Source organism: Calidris pugnax, unplaced genomic scaffold, assembly GCF_001431845.1.
Source record: "Calidris pugnax isolate Ruff unplaced genomic scaffold, ASM143184v1 scaffold70, whole genome shotgun sequence".
NCBI classification, from domain to species: Eukaryota; Metazoa; Chordata; class Aves; order Charadriiformes; family Scolopacidae; genus Calidris; species Calidris pugnax.
In genome coordinates, this window is record NW_015090862.1 from 9,687,476 (window position 1) to 9,712,032 (window position 24,557).

Here is a 24,557-nt window from a genome sequence, read left to right on the forward strand (position 1 = left end):
CCCCCCCCCCAAATTTAAAGCATAATCTGCTTTTAGGGATCTAGCCTGCTTTGCAAATAGGCTCAACATACTTATCACTGACACTTTCTCTTTTAGTCTCCTCTTTCAGATAACAAGACTGATTTTGAAGATGTGACTATTCCAGTTGCTCTTATAAGATATAACGACATAGTAGATATGCGGCTGGTGAGTAATATAACTTCAGCATGTTATGGTTTGTATTTGTTTTTGAACAAATAAAATAATTTCAGGTCAGATATGGGTGTCTACCTGATTTGAATGTGCATAGATACTGCTTTCAGTTTCACAGAAGAGGATGGATATTAAGTCATGGAAGTGCTAGTCTTCCTGTTCAAGTTAGTTTGGGAGAATGATTAATTAGAACACCAAGAATGGGAAACATAATACCTAACTGGAGGAAGGGTAATCTTAGAAGTCTTCCTGCTAAATGAGATTAGCAGCCTTCCAGCAGACTTGTATACAATTGCAGATGCCTGACATGCATCAAGAGGTGTAGCCTGAGAGGGCTGTTCCTGCAGCACAGAATTAGAGCATGCTATCTTTCAGGCAAGCAGTACCTTATCAGCTTGGATCTTGAGGAAGGTGTGAGGGTGTTTTTGTCTTTGTGTGTGATGGCATCTGCTACAGAGCAGGTCAGCAGTATACTTTGGGTTTCTGCTGATGAGTTTGTGGTGAGATGCCAAGTGTCTCTCATTAAAATGTGGCAGTTGCAGTGCCTCCTACACTTTGGAAGCAGGGGAGTTTATTTTGGGGTATTTGGAGTTTGTTCTCCTGGATGGGTAATATCAGGATACAGAATATTGCAGAGATTTTTAAAGAAAACAGTCTCTTCCCTTCAGTGTGGCTTTCTCTGTTGCTATTTTGTTGTTGTATTGTGTTTTATTTAGCATTAAAGAGCTTTGCTAGGCAGGAGTTGCACTGCACACGTTATTCTGTGAATAGCAGGGGCTAGCACTAACCTGTGTAGTCTTAGCTTCCTGGATTGAATTTGCAAGCTCACGTCACCATTTCTGCTCTTAACCTTCAGAGCTGCCATGAGAGGTTGTCTTAGGTAGGTATGCAAACTGCAACCCTGCCTAGATGTTATAGGACTTCGATTGTTTACTGTCTGTTCCCATTAAAGATTGGTTCTTGCCGAGTGTTGACGTGACTGAAAGTTTGTAATGACTGTCCCCAGTCTGCCAGAGTCTTGATGAATACTGTGTTTTGGTTTGGGTTGTCCTCTGTCTTCAGATTTGTTCCTTCAAGTAAGACAAGTGTTCTTTCCTTAGTTGAGTGGTTTTAAGATGTGACCTATTAACACTAAAGGGAAGTAGACCAAGGTTAGGTCCCTGATTGGTTCTGAATCTTCTCTGCACCACTTTATTGCCTGATGTCATGTGGAATCACTTCTGTACAGCTGTAGTGATTCACCGGCATAACTTTGCTAGTGGACTAGTGTGCCAGATGAAGCAAAGAATTTGGGTTTATCTTATAATGAGACTGCCTTCATAAAAGTAGTGAGGAACACTGCCCTAGACTATGAGTGATCTTCTCGTAATTCTGATATAGTTTTGGTCAAAGTCTTCCGTCCTGTCACTGGCAGCTGCTGTTTTGAATGATATATGCTGCTTAGAAACAGGCAGCCATTGTATTCTTCCAGCTACGGTTGTATTTCTGTTTTAACTCTCTTCAAGGCTTCCAACTTTCTCCTTTTATTTAGAAGAGAGAGACAGCACCAGTCTGAGGATAGCTAGTTTGTCTTTCTGCTTTTTCTTAGAAGACTTCATCTCTGTTAGCTTTCACCAATTCGAGTCAGGTTTATTGTGAGTCTTGATGGCAATAGCAGAGTGTTACAAATCTCTGTAAGTGGACAGGTCTCTTGCAGAGCTGTTGTCTGATGCGATGTGTTTGATTCTAGTGCTCCCTGTGGTGGAAGCAGAGAGTTTTCAAGTTTCTAGTGAAGTTTCTCTAGGTTCTATGTGAATTAGACTTCATAAGATTTATGAAACTTAAAGGAAAAACTGCAATAAGATGTGTTGGAATTGAATACTAAAAATGTATAAGCCTTCAGGTTTCTTGGGTTTTCTTGGCACTTTGTCTGTTTGTGTTTTGGTTTGTTTGGGGGGTTGTTTATCTTTACGTACAGGATGCTGTAATTTGAATAGGGCTGGGATTTTTTGCCTTTATCTGATGCTGTGTTCCACTTCATAGAGCTGCAGTGTTTCACTAGAATTTAATTTTCTTTTTTGTTTTTTTGAACTTCATAACTTCAGGCAAAGGAACGATTCTGACTTCTTTAGCCTGCAGTAAGGTTAATATCTGTAATTAGATAATTCAGATGCTGAAATGAATGAGCTGTCTTCACATATGGCCAGTGTATTCCACTATACTACTCGACTTCCCATTCAGTCTCTCCACTGCCCATTTGATCTTCCTGTAGCCCGACCTGCCTGGCATGTTCAGCTTCTCTCCTGCTTTTATCCCACATGCAGCTTGTTAACAAATCCATTTTTCTGTGGCATCTCTGAAGTCTCTTTACACTGCAGGATTGCTTTAGATGCCTTGACTGACTTTGACTACAACAGCAAACGTTTCTTCCCCACCACCTTCCATTTCCTGTCAAATTATTATCCTTTCGTTGTTTCTTAAATCTCGCCTTTTGGTCAAATGGAAACATCTTAAACCCAAGGGAAACACGCCAGGACTTGAGGGACGGTGGACTAGCAAGGACCCTTGCTCTGCCATTTCATTTGAGAGAAGTGATAGACACCTAGAAATTATGGAAGCACTTGAGAGGGGTCTGGTAGAAAATGGGGCCCACACTCACAAAAAGGTGTTGGAACCAGTAGCTCGTCTGAAGTGCATCTATACCAATGCACGCAGTATGAACAAGAAACAGAGGGAGCTTGTAGCCATGATGCACCAGGAAAACTATGACATAGTGGCTATCACAGAAACGTGGTGGGATGCCTCACATGACTGGAGTGCCACAATCGATGGCTACAAGCTCTTCAGGAAGGATAGACAGGAAAGGAGAGGTGGCAGAGTGGCCCTGTGTGTTAGAGAATGCTGAGAGAGCTCAGAAATTAAGTATAGTGATAACGGGGTCGAGAGTGTTTGGATTAGGATAAGGGCCAATAAAGGTGATATCGCTGTGGGAGTCTGCTATAGACCTCCCAACCAAAGCAGTGAGGTGGATGAAGCCTTCTATAAGCAACTGGGAGAAATATCGCAGTCGTTTGCCATTGTTCCTATTGGGGGACTTTAACCTCCCCAATATCTGCTGGGAATACAACGTGGCAGACAGGAAACAATCCAGGAGATTCCTGGAATGTATGGAGGGTAACTTCCTTATGCAGCTCATAAGTGAGCCGATCAGGGAAAGTTCCCTCCTGTACCTGCTCCTTGTGAACAGGGAAGAACTCGTGGAGGAACTAAAGGTTGGAGGCCATCTAGGGCACAGTGATTGTGAGATGATTGAGTTCTCAATCCTTGGAGAAACAAGGAGAGGGGTTATCAAACCTGCCACCTTAGACTTCTGGAGGGCAAACTTCAATCTGTTCAGAAGACTGCTAGACAGAATCCCTTGGGAGGATGCCCTTAAGGATGCAGGAGTCCAGGAAGGATGGACATACTTCAAGAAAGAAGTCTTAAAGGCACAGGAGCAGGCTATCCCCGTGTGCCGAAAAACAAGTAGGCAGGGAAGGAGGCCATCCTGGCTAAATAGGGATCTTTTGCTGGATCTCAAAAACAAAAAGAGAGTCTATGACCTTTGGAAGAGGGGGCAAGTCTCTCATGAAGACTGTAAAGATGTAGAGAATCTATGCAGGGAGAAAATTAGGAGAGCTAAAGCGCAGCTAGAGCTCAACCTAGCTACAGCCATTAAGGATAATAAAAAATGTTTCTATAAATTCATTAACAACAGAAGGAGGATTAGGGAAAATCTCCCTCCTTTTTGGGATGCAGAGGGAAACATAGTCATGAAGGATGAGAAAAAGGCTGAGGTGCTCAATGCCTACTTTGCGTTGGTCTTCAGCAGTGTAACTAGCTGTTCCCTGGACACCCAGGCTCATGAGGTAGGAGACAGGGAGGGGAAGCAGAATGAGAGCATCGTGATTAAAGAGGAAGAGATCAGTGACCTGCTATGCTGCTTGGATGCACACAAGTCTATGGGACCGGATGGTCTACACCCAAGAGTGCTGAAAGAGTTGGCAGACGTGCTCGCCAAGCCACTTTCCATCATTTACAGGAAGTCATGGCTAACTGGGGAGGTTCCAATGGACTGGAGGGTGGCAAATGTAACACCCATCTACAAGAAAGGCAAAAAGGAGGATCCAGGAAACTATAGACCTGTCAGTCTGACCTCGATACCAGGGAAGGTCATGGAACAGGTCATCTTGAGTGCCATCACAAGCCACATAATGGACAACCAGGGGATCAGGCCTAGTCAGCATGCGTTTATGAAAGGCAGGTCATGCCTAACGAACCTGATCTCCTTCTATGACAAGATGACCCAATTATTGGATGAGGGAAAGGCTGTGGATATTGTATACATGGACTTTCGAAAAGCATTCAATACTGTCCCCCATAGAATTCTCGTGGAAAAACTGGCTGCACATGGCCTGGATGAGCATACGATCCGTTGGATCAAGCACTGGCTGGCTGGAAGATCCCAAAGAGTGGTGCTCAATGGATTTAAATCCAGCTGGTGGCCAGCCACAAGTGGTGTGCCTCAGGGCTCAGGGTTGGGACCATTTCTGTTTAACATCTTTATTGACGATCTTGATAAGGACATAGGGTGTGTCATCAGCAAGTTCACAGATGACACCAAGTTAAGCAGGAATGTTTATTCACATGAGGATAGGGAAGCTCTACAGAGAGACTTAGGTAGATTGGATCATTGGGCCAACTTTAATGGTATGAGCTTCAGGTTGCACAGTGATAGTAATAAGGTTGTTTTCAAACCTGACCTTCCTGAAAGGCAGCATGGAAAGCATTGCTTCTTCACAGTGACTGAGGCAAATACATGGGATGTCTTGTGCAGTAAGTTGAAACCTTGCTCTCAGCATTGCGTAGAGCAGGAAATCATGATGTGCATCTTGTTAGAAAATAAGTAATATAATTTCTCTGCTGTCCTTCTGAACCAACATGTATGTTATTTTTCAGACGCTTGGAAATGAAGTTAATGTGACTCTGTATTCACCACCTCTGCCAGAGTTTGATTACAGTATGGTTGTCATCTTCCTAATTGCTGTGTTTACAGTGGCACTAGGAGGCTACTGGAGTGGAGTAGCAGAACTGTAAGTTCGTTAAATGAAACTGCTTCAATTACTTGGGCTGCAAATTTTGTGAAGACTGTCACTATGATCGGTGAGAAATTATGTTCTTTTAGGTTGGTAGCTAAAAAATTATAAGATCTAGGTGCAATTAGCTGCATTGCCATGAAATGCTTGAGCACTGCAACCTTTGAAAAACCACATAGGTCTTTGAGGAACCTCGAGTAGCAGATTGTATAAGTCCCTGGAGGATAATGCAGCTCTCGAGAGGAAGAATGAGTTAACGTTTTAACAAATTTCCAAATACCCTATAACTAGCATCATAATACTCCAATATCTATGACAGAAGGTAGGTATTTTAATGACACCTTTAAAATCCAGTGATCCAAGAGGTACATACATAGTTGCATGTAGCGTCTGCGATGGCAGGGATCTGTGCAGCTGCTCCATCCCAGCTGGCTGCGCAGCGCCCTGTCCCTCTCACTAGGAGCCCTGGGGAACACGCTTGGGTTGTGTCTGGGTGGCTCCAGACAGTTAAAGTCCAACCAGGCTTATCTGCTCAGCTCTGTGTGTTATCTGGAGGAGCAAGAGAGCCGGGGGCAGTGGCAGCCCAGGGACTAGGCAGGGGCAGGGAGGCGGCAGCAGTCCCTGCGCGGGGAAGGGGTGGGAGTGGAGGTGGGAAATGCAGGGAGAAGAGGGTCAGTGGTGGTTTCTGCCCTGTGCTTGGGGGGTGTGTGGCCTGGTGGAGTGAAGCACACTCGACGCACAGAACTGCGTTTAGTCTGGGCTTAGACTGGATAAAGCCAGCCTTGGGGAGCACGGCAGTATTTTGCAGTATTCCTGGGGGGTCTGCGGGCGCTGAACGGGGCAGTGTGTGCCCGTTCCCAGCGCTGTGCTAGGGCTTTGCTCCCCAGAACAACAGGGAGTGGATTGTATGTGATAACAGCAGGTCCCTCTTTCCCACTAGTTATGCAAATCTAGTGATTTAAAAGAGATTAAAGAAGTAGAAAGTGTCGGGGGTGTGCGTGTTTCTTTTTTTACAGGTTGGGTCTGATTATGCTGCTTTTTTACCCTGCAGTGCCATGGGGTGTGGCTGCACTGAAATGCTAAAATAACTAAATGTGCTGCCATCTCCCATATTGAAAAATACCTAGATGTAATTATATTAAACTCGGTAAACTGCACTTTCATAAATCTAGGGTGAGCTTTTTTTTTTTAAAGCTGCTTATTCAAAGCATGTCCTCTGAGAACGTGATTCATCTAACAAAGTGCCTTACTCCTGTGGGTTTTTCTCTTTTGAAGGTAGCTCTTTCTGTGCTGAATTCAGCATTTTTTAGGTAGGTCCTGGGATTCGTCAGGAACGTGCTATCTGATGGGCAAGTTGCACTAGTGTCTGTACTCAAGAGCAGTAGGGCTATCTGCTCAAAGAACAAACACAACAATTTAAGTCTCTTTATTTTGCATGGTGAGGTATAAATATGGAGTACCTAGGCACAGAAACATTAGTCCCAGTGAAAATCTCCAGTTAACACCCCCTCTCTTTCACTTACTCTGTAATTATGAGGTGTAAGGAATGAAGATGTAGCTACCTTCATTCTGCTAACATGAATGGGGTTTGCAGACACTTAATGTCTGTTGTTGAGGTTTTAAAACAGTGTGTAATACCCATGATTTTGATTTATCATAGTCATATTTATCAGATTGACTGCATCTAGCCCAAGAAATTCTGTAGTCAGAGGTGATGTGCTATTAGAGTTGGGCACCTGCATCCTGGAAAGGAGTTTAAGAGTATTGATATTGGACTGTTTTTCCTCACGTGGATTGGGGTTTTGGTTGGGGGTACTCCTTAAGGTCAGCAATCACCACACAATTGGAAAGGAAGGCAGTTGAGACTCTTTTCCTTGTGATCTATGCTGGGTTAGAGGTTTGTATCTTCATTGAAAAATGGAGAGAAACTCAAACAATATGCATACAATTTTTCTGTAGTTTTAAGTCTAGTACTGGTATGAAGGATTAGACTGAAAATGCTGTCAGTCTAAAAGCTTTATAACCAACAATTCTGGTGATAGTAAAACCCTGTCCTAATCTGTCATCTGAAGTAAATGTGTTTGTTGTTTTCTTAAAACAGTGAGAATTTGAAAGCAATAGCAAGTCCCGGGGAGAGAGAAACAAGACGGAAGAAGGAAGAAAATGTTACTTTCACCCCTGTAACAGTTATCTTGTTTGTTGTCATCTGTTGTGTCATGCTGGTCTTACTTTATTTCTTCTACAAATGGTTAGGTAAGAAACAGTGGATGATCTCATTTGACTTATTTTTCTGCTTATTTGACTAATTTGACTTATTTTTTGGGTATTGAAGTCTGAAAAGCTAGATTTCTAAGGTAAAATGAATGTAATCTTTTAAATTATTCTCTCCATGTATGAGTGGAGGGTTGAAAAGGGGTAGTTGTTACTTAAACAAGAGGGAAGCTTTCTTGCTCTCTCTTAGGAAGGCTGCCTTGGCAGTGCTTGTTGTGATTGAGGAATGCGGAGCAGAAGGGACTGGTAAAAAAAGTACCCTCTGTGTGTGGAGGTTCCTGGGAGGATGGCAGTGGTGACTTAGCAGTGTTTAGAGGGAAAGCTTTTGTTAGGTCTTGCTACATCAATGTTGAGTTTGTGGTTGCAGTGTCCTGATTAAAGGACCAGGTGTAATGGCATTATTGTAATGGAGTAAACTCAAGCGTCGGTTGGGTTTCCCTTCTTCCTGCCCTCAGGTCATGCAACCAGAAAACGTACACTGTTAAAAATTACACATTTTAGTACAAACAATGTAACTTTCATTCTGAAAGCTTTGTAAATTCACTCTTCCTGAGAATTTGTTAGCAGTTAACCTCCTGCTCCTGCAAAAGAAATTTCACCATAATGACTTCGAATTTTGTTCAGCTTCTGTTACCTTGACTCTGGGTAATGCTGCCTTTGCTAAACTTCTCCCACTAAAAGACTGATGAACCCTTTAATGCGGTCAAAAAGCTTAGATTAAAAATGTCACAGGGTTACTCTGAGATGTTTCAGGTGAGATTTAGGAAGAAGTGAAGAAAAAGGCCTCTTAAAGGAAAAAGGAAGAGGAGTAATACATTATTTAGGGGGAGGAAGAAATGTGAATGGTTCAAAGGAAATATGTAATAGTTTTTTGGTAAGAAGCCTTAGTTCTGCGCACTTTGGAGCAGACATATATTAAACGTCTTGGAGAGAAAGAAACTGTTACCACATGATGACATGCTGTCCCAGGGAAAAATCTGTATTTAATTAAAAACAAGCAACGAAAAAGCCCCCGCTTTGATATGTCAATACTGTAGCGTGTGAATGTAAGTCCTGTTATCAGTACCTGAGTTAAGATCAGTTCTGTACCTGCAGGACAGGGAGGGAGCGTTTCCAGCACAAAGCCAGTTGCAAAGCTGAGCTCTGTGATGGAATTCTCTCTCTCTTTCTGTAATGACTCAGGCATTATTAATTCTGCATTGTTGCCTCAAAACTTGAGCTTTCCCTGAACAGCTGATTTCTTAGTGACTTCAGAGGAATCTGTTGTGCAAAACTTTTGATTTTGCCTCTTGGGGGCTTAACGGGTCGTAATGGTGTAGGACCTTGGTTACAACTATAAAATCTAGGAGGTATCAGAATTGTTTTCTAGCCAGACCTTCACTGCCAAAAAAATCCAAACCAAACCCCAACTAGCAAACAACTGGTTTTATTGTTTGTCCACGTTTCAGGGTGCTTACCATAAGTTAGAATACATAATAAACTATAAGTTAGAACACGGAATATAGGGTTTTTTCCTAACCAGGTGGTTCTTAACCACAGAGAAATTTTTGGAAGGGATGGGCTGTTTAGTATCTTAAAATGCACGTAAATCATCAGGCAGGTGTTAGGGATGCTGAAATTTTTAGGCATCCCTAAAGCAGACAAAGTGATTAAAGGGAAAATTTGAAATAAGGAGTAGTATCAGAAATTGGGAAAGCTGACAGCTGTAAAGTAGCACCTTGGCTTTAGCCATATCCAAATAAAAGTATATGAAAGCAGTAACAGATGACGCATTTCTTCTTAAAGAACTTTAGAGGGGGGAAAGTGTTTTGTTTTGTTTTTTTTTTTAAAAGTTTTTCAATTCAAAAATTTCAAAATTCAAGTCGTTGCTTGATGAGAACTCTTGTCATGGCAGAGACACTCAGAATTCAGGACCTTCTGTAATCAGCTGGGTGCAGTCTCCAACCCGTGGCTGTATCGAGCAGTGCTGTAACTGTGAACAGCTTTTTTTTTTTCTATTGTATGTCACTGATTCCCATCTTCCATTCTTTTTATTTAGTGTATGTCATAATATCAGTCTTCTGCTTGGCATCTGCAATGAGTCTCTACAACTGTCTTGCGGCACTAATAGGAGAGATACCCTTTGGGCAGTGCAGGTACTGTACCTCTTTCAGTTCTTATAAATTAAGGTTTCTTTTTGGTATTTCCTGGTTGCTACTCAAAGTATTGTGAGAATACAACAACAGTTTGACAAATTGTTGTCTGTATGGTATCGTGTGTTGCATTGTTAAAAAAGAAAATTATAAGCTCTTTTAATAGATATTGAAGGCATCTGTAGCATAACCAACAGTGTGTTACCAGTGTACAGGCAGCTGCTTCTTGCTGCTCCACATTAAATGTCCTGCAGGTATTCCCTAATGGGAATGTCCTTGTTTTCCTCCCCTGTGTTTTCACTTTAAAAAGACTCTGTTTAATGCAACAAAAGGGTCTTTTCCCCAAAAGAACACTGCTTATAAGCTTGGAAGTCTGGGATTACGTTTGTGTATGACTTGGTACAGCATATTAGTGCCAGGTGATCCAGTAGCCCATCAAAGGTGGAGATCAGGTAGAAGATACAGCAGGTTTTGTGTAAGCTGCAGGACAGACATCACTTCTGTCAGTTAATATCAGTTCAAGAACTGTCCCAGAGAATTGAGTAGGCAGTAGAGACAGATATGGGCTCACAATTTTGCAATACATACTTATTCCATTTCTAATCTTGTATTACATGTCCTAAAATTGTTCTTCATCCACCCCCCTCCCCTTTCTGGAATTGTGACATGACTGTCCCTCATGGACATGGTTCTGTTTGCATAATTGTTACATGATAGAAACGGATTAAAGAAATAAATGTGCTTGCAGCCTTCCCTGGATGTGTTCACTAAAATGAGGATTCCCATCAAAGGCCAACTTGGCTTGCTCTCTATGGGGGTGTTTGCAGCGCAGCCCAGGGAAGGGCTGGTGCTGCAGTTGCCGGAATGATGCCACCTGGGTCTGAATGGAACAAACGGGCACAGGAGAAGTGCTCAGGATAAGACCACCTTCTCAGCTTAGGGACCCAGAGAAGCACGTAAATGTGTTTTGGCTGATGCAGGCTGTCTCTAATGGAGTTATTTTCTTTCAGGATTGCATGTTGCAACAAAAGCACCGAAGTGAGGCTTATTTTTCTTGCTGTATTCTGCATAGCAGCAGCTGTCGTCTGGGCAGTGTTTCGGAATGAAGATAGGTGAGTGATGCGTTCTGACTTAAAAGAGTAATGGGAATAATTGTCATTAATGAACTTCCCATCATATAACTAATCCTGGAGCACAGCATCCTTCTAAACTCCAGTGCCGATTTCAAAAAAAGTCATGAAAGTATTTATGAAGCTTAACAAGCATGGGAATAATAAAGAACAAAGTTATACAAATGAACTGTGTGGTAATTTGAAGTTACAAAAAATTATGAAGATGAGGAAGAACTAGCTTGATTGCTAAGGATTGCCACAGAAGAAAACTAGAGCAAGAATAGCAGAGGGACCATAGGACTTGCACTTCCTACGGTCCAGTGGAAGCACAGGACACCACAAATACACAAGTATTCTGGTATGATCCTAAGGAGCACCTTGAGCCAGACGTCAAGTTGGGCTTCCAGTCAAGTGAGCAATTGTACAAGTGAACGCCCAGGCCCTGTTCTGGCCTCTGTTCAACTCATCTTCTCTGTAGTTTACTGATGAAGAACAGTTACCTATTTGTGATCACAGGTCAGTGCAAATTGACCATCTTGAAACTAGTATTTTTGTGGTTTTGGTAGCAATACTTCCTAAAAACTAATTTCTTGCTTTCCGATTCATTTTGCAATCTTGCTTTTTCCAGCAAAATCTAAAATCATTATTGTACTTGGGTTCCAGCAGTACTTTGGACAACAGGTAAAAATGTGTTCTTATTTTCAGGTGGGCTTGGATTTTGCAAGACATTCTGGGAGTTGCTTTCTGCCTGAACTTTATTAAAACACTGAAAATGCCCAACTTTAAGGTACTGTAAATTGTTTACCTGAAGAAAGTATTCTAATGCCATGAATCTCTAAGTTTAGTGTCAGTAAATAGGTTTTCAGCACTCAAGAAATATGTATTTAAAAAAAATATTTTCCATTTTTAATAATTATTAAAATAAATGAATTCTGTTGTAAATGTTATGCCAGAATTAAAACATGGATATGTGTGGTGGTGGGTGGTTCTTCCTTTTTTTTTTTTTAAAGCTGGTGGTTCAGTCACGGTGCCAGGCTCTGGCTGCACGGGCCTTGGGAACCAACGATAACACTTTCTTCTTTTTTTTTTTTGCCAGTCCTGTGTGATACTTCTGGGCCTTCTCCTTCTATACGATGTGTTTTTTGTCTTCATAACACCATTTATCACAAAGGTATGTCTGTGAATTTATCTTTAAAATAAACCCTAAAATGTTGTCTGGTCATTGGGGCAGTATTTTTATCAAACAGAGCAGTGTTTTCAGTATTCTCGATGCAGAAATGCTGCCTTCCTTCTCTTTTCCCCATTTAAGACAGCAGTGGCCTAAATTTTCATCTTGTGTGGCCGTAGAGCTTAAGGCTTGTGTGTGTGCCATAAATTTTGTTAAATGACTATGTTTTCAGCAATCACACAGCTGAAAGTAAGCTGTCCCCAGCTGTGTGACAGCGTGATGATAAGAAATCACTGTCCTCCAGTTTTCTTCCTCCTTTTGCTTTTAACACCGTGTTTGGGAACAGGCTCTGGGGCTGTCGGGGGGCTGGTTTGGGGCGCAGCAGGAGCCACGCGCTGGGCTCCCGCCTGTGATTGTGAAGCAGAAAGCTCATGGCAGAAAAAGCTGACACACATTTTTTTCTAAACTTCCAGCTACATCTAGTGGATTTGTTGTCTGTTTTTAAAAAAAAACAGTTATGTTAGGCTGGACTACGTGTTTTAATGCAGAACAATACTGTATAATACTGTACGCTTCCAGTGCATTCCTTTTGATTTTCAGGGTTTTTCTGATCCTGAATTGCAAGATTAGGTACAAGCAGGTTTTGTAACTGTAGTATGAATGTTTTGGTATATTAAACCACTAACTTTTGAAAAATAACCTTAATTTCAGAATGGGGCAAGTATAATGGTTGAAGTTGCAGCCGGTCCTTTTGGAAACAGTGAAAAGGTATGAATAGTTGTTTCAATACGTGCAACATAAAAATACTGACACCGCGTAGCTAATTCATAGTGTGCTTTTTGGCATAACTTTCTCACAAAATATAGCCAGCTTCTGCTATTTTCTTTTAATTATTAAATACCTGTTGACTTGGGTTTGATCCTAGAATGATGGAAACTTGGTGGAAGTCCCTGCTGAACGCTCAGCTCCCCATGAGAAAGTAAGGATTGTATTTCAGATACTGGATTTTTAAATGATTCCCTCTGAAAAGACTATTCTTTTGGGGAAAACCTGACTGTCCAAATTTCTCTTTAGGGCTTGGAAATCATTGATCAATACTCTGTAGTTAGGTTAATAATCCAGACTTGTTATTCCCGTTATATGGTTAAATATTGTTTTAACTTTTTTTTGGTGTGTGCATATTATTTGTAAATCTGAAATTCCAGCTTACCTGTTGCCTTAAGCTTTATCCACTCTCTGTGTTGGTTTCTGGTTTTTACTTTAGGTTCTACCTATTTTGAAGTTCTGCATTAACAAGAAATTAATTAAAACTGTTTATTAATTTAAGCAAACAAAAGAAATATCCAAAACAGCAGGATGCTTTAGATTAGATTTATTGTGGGCTTCTGAAATACTGTTTTACAGTTACCTGTGGTTATTAGAGTGCCTAGACTTGAATACTCTGCATCGACACTGTGTGACATACCATTTTCATTGTTGGGTTTTGGAGACATTATTGTCCCAGGTGAGCAAATGTTTTTGGCAATTGTAACTTATGGTTAAACATTTGGGGTTTGATTCTCAGCTGACTTAGAGTTTATTCCACAAAGTGACTTCTAAATCAAATGCAGCGGTTGGCCTCGATCTGTCAGTGCAGAATACAGCAAGAGCCACGGTATAAGAAAGCTTAGTATGTTACAGAACACGTAAAAAGTGAAGGGGTTTTGCTTTTCTATTGCACTGTGTTGTATAAATACAAGTCCCACAGATAAATCCAGCTGTCAGTATTAATTAAATCTCATTGAAATCTCACAGAAAGCAAATATTCTCTGACTTCATAGTATTCTTGTATCCTAGACTACCTAATTAGAGGTGAGGTAACGGAAAATGCATTATCAAGTTTTTCCATCTTTCTCAGAAGAGCTGAATTTTGCCATAGTCGGAGTCTTGAGCAAATTACTGACGTCGGGCACAAAGCACCATCTCGTGAACAGTGTGAGGCAAAACTGCTGATTGTTCAGACCGAGCATACTAGGTTGTTACTCTTGTCTATTAGAAAATTGAAAATGGCACAATGTAATTAGCTTGCTTGAAAAAAACCAAAATGTTTTAATGCCAAGCTCACTTGGCTCATATTCCATTATGGTTTTGATTTTCAAGACTTACCGTAAGATTTCTTAAACTGGTTCTTGACTTTCCAGAAATCATTGGGAAGAAGCTAACATACAGTAATGGGAAGTTGTATTATAAATTCTTTTTACACTGCTTTGATTTGGAGGACTGAGGAGAAAAAAAAAAATCATGGCTAAATATTTGATTAATCCTTTTTTTTTTTTTTTTTTCCCCCCTTCAAGGGCTTCTGGTTGCCTATTGTCGAAGATTTGATGTTCAAACATGTTCATCTTCTGTATACTACATTTCCTGTACAATAGGTAAATTGTGAGATTTCAGCAATGCTGATCTTCACACTAGCTTTTTTAAAATGGCAGAACTAGATAGTTTTCTTCAGGTAAAGGCCCAATGTTTTCAAGAATCTCTTTATAATCCCTTTTTAATGTGCCTGCCCGTGTGTATGGTGAGTATTCTGTATGGTAGTCACTTGCTTTGAGAAAGCTTGCCAATACAGAGCAACTTACTGTCCTTATTTTCTTCAGTTATATTAACAAGAAGATACTACTTTAACAAAATAATAATTCTGGCTTACTAAATGAGTGACTTAATTTAAAAATTCACCTGTTCTTGATTGTGTATATATAAATACTTTTTTTTTTATAGCTTATGCCATTGGTATGGTGCTGACGTTCGTTGTTTTGGCATTAATGAAGATGGGACAGCCTGCCCTTCTCTATCTCGTACCGTGTACACTCATCACCAGCTCCCTTGTCGCTTGGAGGCGCAAAGAGATGAAGAAGTTTTGGAAAGGAAGCAATTACCAGGTAGGTTGGATGCCTGGAGTATTTTGTTGTCAATTCCTTTGAGTATATGCTTCTCTAAGTACTTGGTAATATATCTCCCACAATCCAACTTTTGCTAGTCTTCATGTTATCTTCTGGAACTAACAAGGAAAAATAGTCTTTACTCTTAGAAAATCTTAGTCTAGTAGTTGACATGGCAGAACAAAGGTTAAGGGAGATGATCTAGCTGGAAAAAGTCACTTGTTCTGTTTCACTTTCTTTGAAATGTGTTTTAACATTCTTCAACTATCATCTTGATGTGGTATAACATGAGTCACTGAACTAAGCGTGCAGATTCCAGTCTGCGTTAGTCCTGTATTAAGAGACACTTCAAAAAAATTGGTGATCAGCTAGAACTTTAGAAACTTTCCCTGCATCACTGGTGTCCTGTATCGTCAGGATTATGTGGAGCATTCAGCAACCAAGTAACTGGGTGGTTCTATACAGCTGTTTTCTATCTCAGCGCACACCGTGTGCGTGCTACCTCGGGTATTCTGTGTTTCCCCTTGGATTATCTCTGACACAACCCGGAATCACAGTCCTTAAAATCCCCCCAGCTCCCTGCCTGGGGACTCGTGCACGTTCCCCCCAGTTTGACTTGCTGCAGTAGCTGGGTGTGCCAGGAGCCTGTGTGAGCTGGCATTTACCGTAAGACAGACCAGTCTCGAGGTTACTCTACATTTTGTGTGAGACCTTAAGTCCAATATTGTTTGAATTCAGAAACTCCCACCCGTGTGCAGGCTGTGTTGAACTGGGCTCAGGGAATGCACAGCCTCTTGCCAGGGGCAGGTGGGTGCTGAGAAGCTGATGGTGGAAAGGAGCAGCTCCTGCTTTTTCCATTTCTGCATTGCAAGTCAGGTGGTGGCAATTCTTGTAAAACTGCAGACACACAGTTCCTATAGTTCCTCAGCTAAACGCTACCTTTTGTTGATCTAACTAATATTCTACACCTGTCTCTGCTGGAGGCTGGCTAGGTACGAAATTACTCAGGAGACCTCCAGCTTTAACTAGACACCCTGTCTTTTTGTCTACAAAAACAGCTCTTCTCTTTCCATAGGTCCAGTGAATAGAAATTTTTCTCTGTAGCTCTGAATGAACTTGTCTTACTACGTGTTTGTGTATAAATTGGAGATTGTTTGCTATTCTCAAACAAACAGTGTCAGATACATGAAGCCCAGTAACTCTGGGTCTCTTGGGGGGAAGGAGCTTTGCAATTTATTTTCCTCACTTGAGTTCTGAGTAAGATTGGCCCAAGTAAATCTGGCAACTCTTTAGCGACAAAAACTTCTTGCACTTCTCATAGCAAAACTCATACTTGGAAGAATTATGTTACCATAGTAGTTATTTCATGTCCTTTCAACTGGTTTCTTGAAGGATTAAAACTGCTCTGAACTTCAGCTGGTTTTGAGGTCAGATGACTTCATTTCTGGCACAATTTAAAATGTTGATTTCCACCCCCACTCCACCACCCCTGAGTTTGACTTGCCTGTGATTGAACACCTCTGTGTAACTTTACTAACTCCTATTTTTCTATAACTTTCTGAAGAGCATTTCTATATTAATTTTTTTCCAGCAGGTGTTACTCAAGCTGCAGTCTCAGAATGCTGCAGTGTTGCCCTTTCCCATGTGTTGTCCTCCCCACATAAAACTGCACTTTGAACCATCCTTAATGAACTGACAAACAAACCCACAGAACCCCAGGGTTAAAATCTCTGACTTGCAGTGCTCGTTCTGAGGAGGAAGGACATACAAAGGTGACAGAAGACTATTTTTTGCTACCACCATGGTAATTTGGACCAGAGCAGAGCTGCCCCATTGACAAGGGTGACCAGGCTGCTGTAGAGGTTTGCTTTGTCCTCACAGGAGCAGAGAAAACTTGCAGACTTGTTAGAGCAAAGAGTCTTGAGAATAGGGGTACAAGAGCACGTACAGTGTAGCAGGTGACTAACCTTTATGAATGCTGCTGTCTGTTTCTAGTCCATTAGTTAGCTTTTTTGGGGGGTTTTCTGATATTTTTTTTTTTGTTGTTGTGTATTATTTTAATAATGGAATGAATTTTATTTAGGTATCGGACTCCTCCAGGACGCCTTTGCTACAAGGTGTGATTATGGCCTTCTTTTAATGCAACTTCCTTGCTTATCTTATGGTTTCCTATTTTCTTTTTACCCCTCTGCTTCCTCTTTTAATTCTTTTTTTTTTTTTTGTGTCTATCTTCCTTTTAATTTTTCTGAGTAATTCAATAGAAAAGGATAGAAGTGAAGACAAGCTATAAATCTATTTCTATGCTTAAGGGTTTTTTTTCTCTTTCTTTAAAGGAATAAAGGAAAACTTAATATAAAGTACCAATGGGGCCATGATTCTGAAGCCTGAAGGCAGGCTTTGGATGCTTCTCTATAATTTCCCAAGTCTCTAGCAGTGTCTTCAAACATTTAGAATTGGTGTTAGCTCCTTTAATGTTACCTATATGGAAGTCCTTCACCTAGTTTTTCTGTGCCACTGCATTGACACGAAAACCTGCTTAGTGCTAAACAACAATTTTGTTGTCCTCTGTTACAATGTTCAGCATTATAATCTGCCTTTAGTAATCACGTCTACAGTCCCTCTATCATCTTATTACTTAACATCATACTTCATCCCATGCTGCCTGCAGTGCCTGCAGTGGGATAAGGAGCAGGGACTCGCACCAGCTTCTGTGGTCTTGCTGCTGCCCCGCTGCTGGGCTGCAGCGAGAAGGTTTAATGTTACCAGGCTGTATCATGACTGCTAACACCCATGGTATTTATTTTAACTGTCCACTGCCTCAAGCACAGCATGGAGAGAGCAATGCAAGCTTTCAGATTTCAACTTCTTGCAGAATTTAAGCATTTAAATATAATCTTGAATTATAGTTGGCAATCTAAAGTTATACATCTGTTTATGAGACATAGCTTGTCTGCCCTCTGCACTGAAGACAATTTGAGGTGGTGACTCTGCCTGTGTCTTAAATTCTGAACTAAAACGTACTTTTCTCGTTAGCTTTTTTCTTCTAATAAAGGGTACTTTAACAATTTAAGTCTCATTAAAAAGCCTTAATAATAAAGAAATTAGATACAAACCCAAGAAGGGGTTAGGAAGTGGGAGGGGTTGAGTGCAAATGAAAATCAGATGGCCAGACTGTATTTTTATAACTTAAAATTCTTCTGTCTGCTGTGTGCACTCAAGTTCTTGGATAGGATTGTTAAACTCAGTTTTTCAGATTCTACTTTACTTGTATGGGAAATACTTGACTCCCTAAGATAGCTCTGAGGTCCCATCATTCTTAGCTGGGAGCATTTCTGCTTCTGCATAATGATGCAGTCTTAAATTCTAGTTATGCCCCGTGTGCTTTTTTTATGGAGTAGTCTTGAGCTGTAATGAGTTGCTGCACAGAAAAAACATTTTAACTATTCACTGGAGCACAGGGATTTCTTGGGAGAGTAACAAACCTACTTTCCTACCACCAAATGGGCAGTATTGCTGCTGTGAAGTGTATAATAAAGGTTTTTCTAGGTTGTCTGGATTGAATATACTCCTTGTGTGCCTGCATGATAAACTGATTTGATACCTATTTCCCAGTTATTGATTTAATTTAAAAATACTTTTTTTTTTTGTATCGGTACAGTCTATGAAGTAATTTTAGTAACCTACTAATGCAACTTTGGAGTCTTCTAGATAGAATAGTCTTGCAACTTGTTAAGAGTTGCAATTTGAAGCAGTTAGCAAGCTTTATTATTTCTCTCTGAAATAAATGAAGAGATTTGTCATTGGCATGTACACAGCATGCTGTTTAGTACTGTAATTTTCAATCACGTTCGTGGATACCTACAGCTATGATTAATCTGTAAGTTGTTAAGAATTATGTGAATGCAACATCATCAGAGTGAATCTTGCAGGCGAGTGTGCGCACAGGTACTTATGTTCTCTTCTACAGGTAGGAGTTTGTATTCCCATTTTTACTTTGGCTCAGGGTTCAGATGTGGGAGAAAAGCTTCTGAATCTCTTTCACTTTAAAAATGTTTCTGAGCTCTCCCCAATGTGCAGCCTGATTGCTTTGGCTCTTTCGAGGCTTGAAAGAATAACTTTGTCCAAGATTTTAGCATGGTACCTTCATCTCACTGCTGGTTGTCATAAAGATTCCTGCAGCTTCTGCTGAGGCTTTGAGACTGGGGTTGTCCTCAGAGAACCTATGACTGAGAAACACTTGTGGAAAAAGCAGTTTAATGCAATCTTACACTTTTAGAAAGGCATCTCTTGTCCCTGACTTCAAGTTGTGGGGTATCCTTCTTCTATATGGTGGAGAGATTAGAATTGGGGTTGCCTACTTTTTTTTTTTTTTTTTAACCTGGCCCTGTAACATTTATGTATATCAAAAATCCTCACTCTTTATGCTCTACAAGCCATTTTGGCTTTTAACTTAGCTTAAAAATCTGATATATTAAGCAGGGACTTTAAAATTTACATACAGGTGGTGCCTCCAGCAAAAGTACCTTTTGTGCGATTTACCTTGTTGTAGGATTAAGAAAAGAATCTTTGACTTTGGGATACACTGAATTGTTGCAAATAGTGTTAACTTTTCTTTCTGGAAGCATCTTGTCAATTTAATATGGAAACATTTTACAAAAATGCTTACCAAAACTGCTTTCTCTATGCCAGCTGTTAGATGATCCTCCCTGGGATGAAGGAAGATACGTGGAATTACTGGATGTAGTGTGGTTCTGTGGGTTTTTTGTTGTTTTTTCCTGGAAACAAATGCTTCAATCCTCATTGAAAATGATGGTTTGACTTCTGTAATTGTAGGGAGTGTTTCGCTTTGGGTGACTTTTGATGTGGGGTTTTGGTCACAGTGCAGGGCAAAGTTCTAGATAGACCAAAGTGAATGCAAGATGTCATTAGCACAGGAACCTGGTATTCGCTGCCGGAATGAGCGTGTGCCGTTGCTGTAACTCGGTTCTTAGGTGTATTGGCAAAACTAGTGCCTGCCTTAATTCTTATTGTCTTAATTCTGACACATGAAGGGAGGGGTGAGAAAGACCTTTTCTGGCTCTAGTCAGATTGATAACGTGGCCACTAGGCTCTCCTAAGCCTTACCCAAGTCCCAGTGATTTGTTTCTGCCTTGGAACTCTCATCTCAATTTACTGCACGGCATGTTGGTGCATTGGGATTGGGAAACAGCTTGTTTAAGCAAACCTGCTTCTAAGAAGGTGTGTTTGCATACCCTGCAATGAACCGATTCTGTTGGCATAAAAGAAAGTATGGCACAGAGGTGGGTTGTGGCGAGAGAAGAAGAGAGAAGAAGTTAACGAAACTACTCTCTTTGCCCTATATACAGAATTATACCAAAGTGCGTATAACACCAGTGTGGGAGCCTGGCTTTGTCTCGCCAAGGTTCTCCAGCAGGTGTTAGTAAGACAAGAAAGCAATCGTGTCCTCATCACGTGGAAATCTGCCCAGCTCAGAACTCATGTGGTGAGCAGCCGTTTCACTGAAAGACAGGGAGCGTTTTTATTCCGAGGCAGGATACACCACTGTGCAATAACGGCTGTAGGGTCTTCCTTTCAATGCTGGACGCGTTGTGTCCTTGTCCCAGTAATCCTGCCACACTGGCCATATAAGCTCCTTGACACGTTCTGGTTTTCAGCATTAGTTTTACTACTTCTGCTATCTCCTTCTCTGGTTGTCAGCTACCAAAACTGTCCAATCCTTGGCCTCTTGCTAAATATGTTTAATCCTGAAGCCTGATGGGTGTCAGTTTGTCGTGCTAACAAATGTGTGTATTACCTCTGTAATTTATTCAATGCCTTGTCCCAGGAAGGAGACCAGAGCCTCTAGCAATGCAGCTGTGGATGGGGAAACAGGCTGCTTTTTAGTCACAAGTACGATGTTGTCTTGTGTTATTCAGGTGACCTAATCAGTTACATTAATTGGAAAGTATAATCCGTCGAATAATCTGGTTTAGATTCTCTTCTGTTGCAGGACTTTACAATTCTATTTCCTTTATCCTTTTTAAAATAAAAGGAAAATTTACAAAGAAATGCTGCCAATAGTTAGTTTTTACTAGCTGTAATAAAGCCAGCCTTTACAGTCATGTACAGAGAAAGGTGCTCTTTTCTATTCAAGCTATTGCTTGCTACCTGTAAATGTCAGGCAGGTTCTGCAAACCTGCTTATTTCCAGTTCTGCAAACCATGTCTTTGAAAAATTTCCTGAATCCAATTAGGTTTTTTGTTCTCTGTATGTAATAATTGAGACACTTTGACTCATAAGTTTAACTTCTTCAAGAGGACTTGGATCCTTGGCAGGAGAATTTTTTGTAGTGGGAAGCATTAGTAAGAGACCTTTGATTATTGGCTTGAAAACTTTTCTGATCTATGGAGGACTTCCTATCTGTATGCTGCTAAAATGCACTCTAATACACGTTTAATTATATTTCTCTTAGCTAACAAATACTTTGGACCAATGTGGGAAAACCATTATTTCTTTATAAAGAGATCTCTCTCTCTTTTCTTCTTTTCTCTTTTTTTTTTTTTTCTTTTTTTCACATTTAGATGATGGAACACCTGGATTATACGGGAAATGAAGAAAGCACAGCATCCGCCAGTGAACAGCCTGGAGGACAATAACATGTAGGATCCTGATTTAAAATAGTATTTGTGTTTTCTACAGAAGAATTACAGCAAATTTGGTGAAGTTTTACAATAGAGTATTTCCTACTCTGTGTAAAAGAATTTTTTTACTCCTGCACCTATATTTTTATGGAAAATATTGTTAATTACATAAAAGTAATCAAAACAGACTTGCATTTTATAGCCAAATCATAGCTAGTAAAACCGTGCCTTATTTTGATTTAAATAAAAGGATATTTTCTATGCAATTTTCCAAATGTGTTTCTATACAGTATATTTTTATAAAAGTTGCTTGCCCATATCAGTTTGGTGCATTAAGTGTTTTCTTAATTTTGATTAAGACTAGTCAAGTTTCATTAAAAAAAAAAAAAGGTACAGTACCTTCATAGGATTTCTTTCCAGATTTTGAATGCAAAGATTGATAGTAATGCAACTATAGCAACTAAAGAATGAAACTATAGTTCCATTACTACAAAATTAAATAAACTGTGTGTATGTTACTCTATGTACATTGTAAGCCATAAAGTAGATAACAGGGCAAATTTAGCTTGGGGTTGTGAACTTTCTTTCCCCCCCACTGTAGCATGACTGGCTTATGCCTTAACTGTGAAAATTGTTAAGCTTTGATGCAAGTCTTTGGATTATATACGTGGCCGGCCATTTCCAGAAAAATAAAAGGGGGAGGTTCTTACACAGTGGTCCTGGAAACTTCGGTGCAGCTCCCGGAATAGTTGACAAACGATGGTGTGAAAGGCAAGAGGGTTTTTGCTCAAGAAGTGCTATTTGGGGAGGTTGGGGGAAATGTTAACTCTGGCCTGGTTCTTCTCCAACCCACTGAGACTAGGTCTACATTTGCGGTCTTCGTTTGGCTGTGGATCAGTTCAAAGGGATGGAGGAAGACGGGACAGATTTCTTTAGCTTTTGCATCTACACCACACTTTTTTTTTTAAACTATTTTTGAAATTCTTTGCAATTGATAGACAAAACAACAGGTTTGAATAGTGCTAGTAGTGCCTATGTTAGTTAAGGCCAATGCATGTGTTTAACTTGTTTAATATTAATTTGTTTTAGCTTTTAAAGACTTGAAAAAGGAGAAATAGGTTAAATCATTAGTTTGCATTTAGAAGAGTTTGAGTTTGTTTGACACTATCTTTTTTCTGGAAACTGCAAATCGAGGGGGATTAGGCATAGAAAATGTGTATAGCTGTAATGCTAACACTTTACACCAAAGAAAATTGGAGAAGGCAACATTGAGTTCACTTAGTGCTAATGTCAGGTAGTGGTTAAAACATTTTTCCTATTCTTTAAATGAATGTCATTCCTATGGCCAGTAGAAGTTCAAGAGAACAACCGACTAACACATGCTGGGCAACAGCAATGCAGGTTTTCCTGCAGTGCCTCAACTGAGCGCCTCGGTGGCCGTCTGAAGGTCACCTCTAGACATTCTGAGTTAGTTTGAGGCATGTTGGCTCAGGAAAACTTATCCAGATTAAATCTAGTTTAGCTAGATTTACTTTGGAAGTATGCTGATTAAGACAATTGTAAATCTATATTGGCAGTTAACAAAGCCTTACTGCAAATTTGCCGCTTTACGTAATTTTTATCAAGTTTAAACTTTTGTTCACAAGAGTCAGAAGCGGGCAGATTTACAGCCTGAGTATCAGTTGTTGCCATTCACAGGGATTGCCCGTGGTGCCAGTTGATATGGGTCAGATAACCACCTTGTTTGCAACTTCCCTAAGAAAACAGAAATTAAGGAACAGTTTTCATACCTTAGTAGTTGCCACTCTTGACTTTCTTGACCTAAGCTTGAACTGACAGCCGCAGAGCAAAATGATCTTGCGCACCATCTTCAATTTTTATTTCACTGGCACTTAATAATAAATTACAGCATACCTCAGGGTTCCAGTAGCAGACTGAAAACTTTGCTTCTGATATGTTGTCATGCTCTTTGACAAGCCCAGTATCTGCCAAAGTTAAATGGTTATGAAGAAGCTTCTGAAAATTTCTGAAAGAGATAAAGAAGTCATAACTCATTCAAAGTCACTACTAGAAGCCCTCAGGAGCTTCACAGATCTATGGAATATGACTACTTTTTCTCTTTGAAATCTTCTGCATGGAGGATTTATTAGATTTTCAGCTATAAATGATAATGGAATTAGTATAAATAAAGACCTTTGGCAACGTAAGTGTATTCAGCAGCTGGCTGCGGAAACTCTGTCTTGTTCTGTGCCTAACGATGCTCCATGCCTGATCACGCCTGAAGTTTCACACACATGTGCTGCAGTTTATTGGGATGTAAACTAACTTTTTTCTTTCAAATGCTTAGGTGCTTTGTTTACAGAAATTAAGAATGGAGTTTAAAATTTTATATAAATAGGTTAGTATTGACTACTGAAATGAGGTTTTTATAAGTTCAATAGAACTGATTGCAACACTTGTAGCAATTTTGAATGTGTTTAATAATAAATTTGGTTGGGCTAAACACTATGTTAAGAGCCCTTTCAGTCAAACTTTAATATAAAATTCTTACTACCTTTTCATTGTATGTTTACTGACAACAGCCCCCTTCCTTATGACTTTTAAGTTATCAGTTTAAGAATGTTATTAATAAATGTTACTTGGGAAAAAATAGTTGAGTAATTGCTTTGTTCTGATTTGTCTTTTTCTTACTGTGAATGTTCCTGACAAAACACTTAACACTTGGTAATACCAAGTAAATAAAAAATTCACTATATACCCCCATAAAGCTGTAGTTGTAGTTTTTATCTATCCCACCTGATGTATCAAAGTTATGATTCTGTTTGTGAATACCTGTGTGGTAGATTTGGTGGATTCCTTTTCTTTTTCTTTCCTTCCCCCCCCTCCTCCCGGGTGGGAGGGGAGAACTGACGTCTGTGAATTGAGCTTGTTGCACAGCTGTTAGTCATGGGGCTCTGTGAAAGTGCACCTGGCACACAGGGAGTTAGAAATCTGCAAACTTCTCGATGGTAA

General features: G+C 40.2%; 1 protein-coding gene across 4 annotated transcripts in view; it reads left to right on the forward strand.

Annotated features, from left to right (window-relative positions):
- Positions 1-24,312, forward strand: part of SPPL2A (signal peptide peptidase like 2A) — a 31,143-nt gene extending 6,831 nt beyond the window's left edge. The window contains exons 5-18 of one of the 4 annotated variants that reach the window (XM_014944608.1): positions 97-186; positions 5,170-5,303; positions 7,408-7,559; positions 9,616-9,712; positions 10,720-10,821; positions 11,527-11,608; positions 11,918-11,992; positions 12,701-12,757; positions 12,915-12,968; positions 13,394-13,493; positions 14,323-14,400; positions 14,744-14,904; positions 16,988-17,021; positions 21,486-24,312. In XM_014944608.1, the coding sequence (XP_014800094.1) occupies positions 97-186; positions 5,170-5,303; positions 7,408-7,559; positions 9,616-9,712; positions 10,720-10,821; positions 11,527-11,608; positions 11,918-11,992; positions 12,701-12,757; positions 12,915-12,968; positions 13,394-13,493; positions 14,323-14,400; positions 14,744-14,904; positions 16,988-17,021; positions 21,486-21,517 (1,248 nt within the window). In that variant the 3' untranslated portion in view covers positions 21,518-24,312. The remainder of the gene's footprint in view (positions 1-96; positions 187-5,169; positions 5,304-7,407; positions 7,560-9,615; positions 9,713-10,719; positions 10,822-11,526; positions 11,609-11,917; positions 11,993-12,700; positions 12,758-12,914; positions 12,969-13,393; positions 13,494-14,322; positions 14,401-14,743; positions 14,905-16,987; positions 17,022-21,485) is intronic. The other 3 variants (XM_014944610.1, XM_014944607.1, XM_014944609.1) reach the window with 3 other exon arrangements.
- Positions 24,313-24,557: the final 245 nt, after the last annotated feature.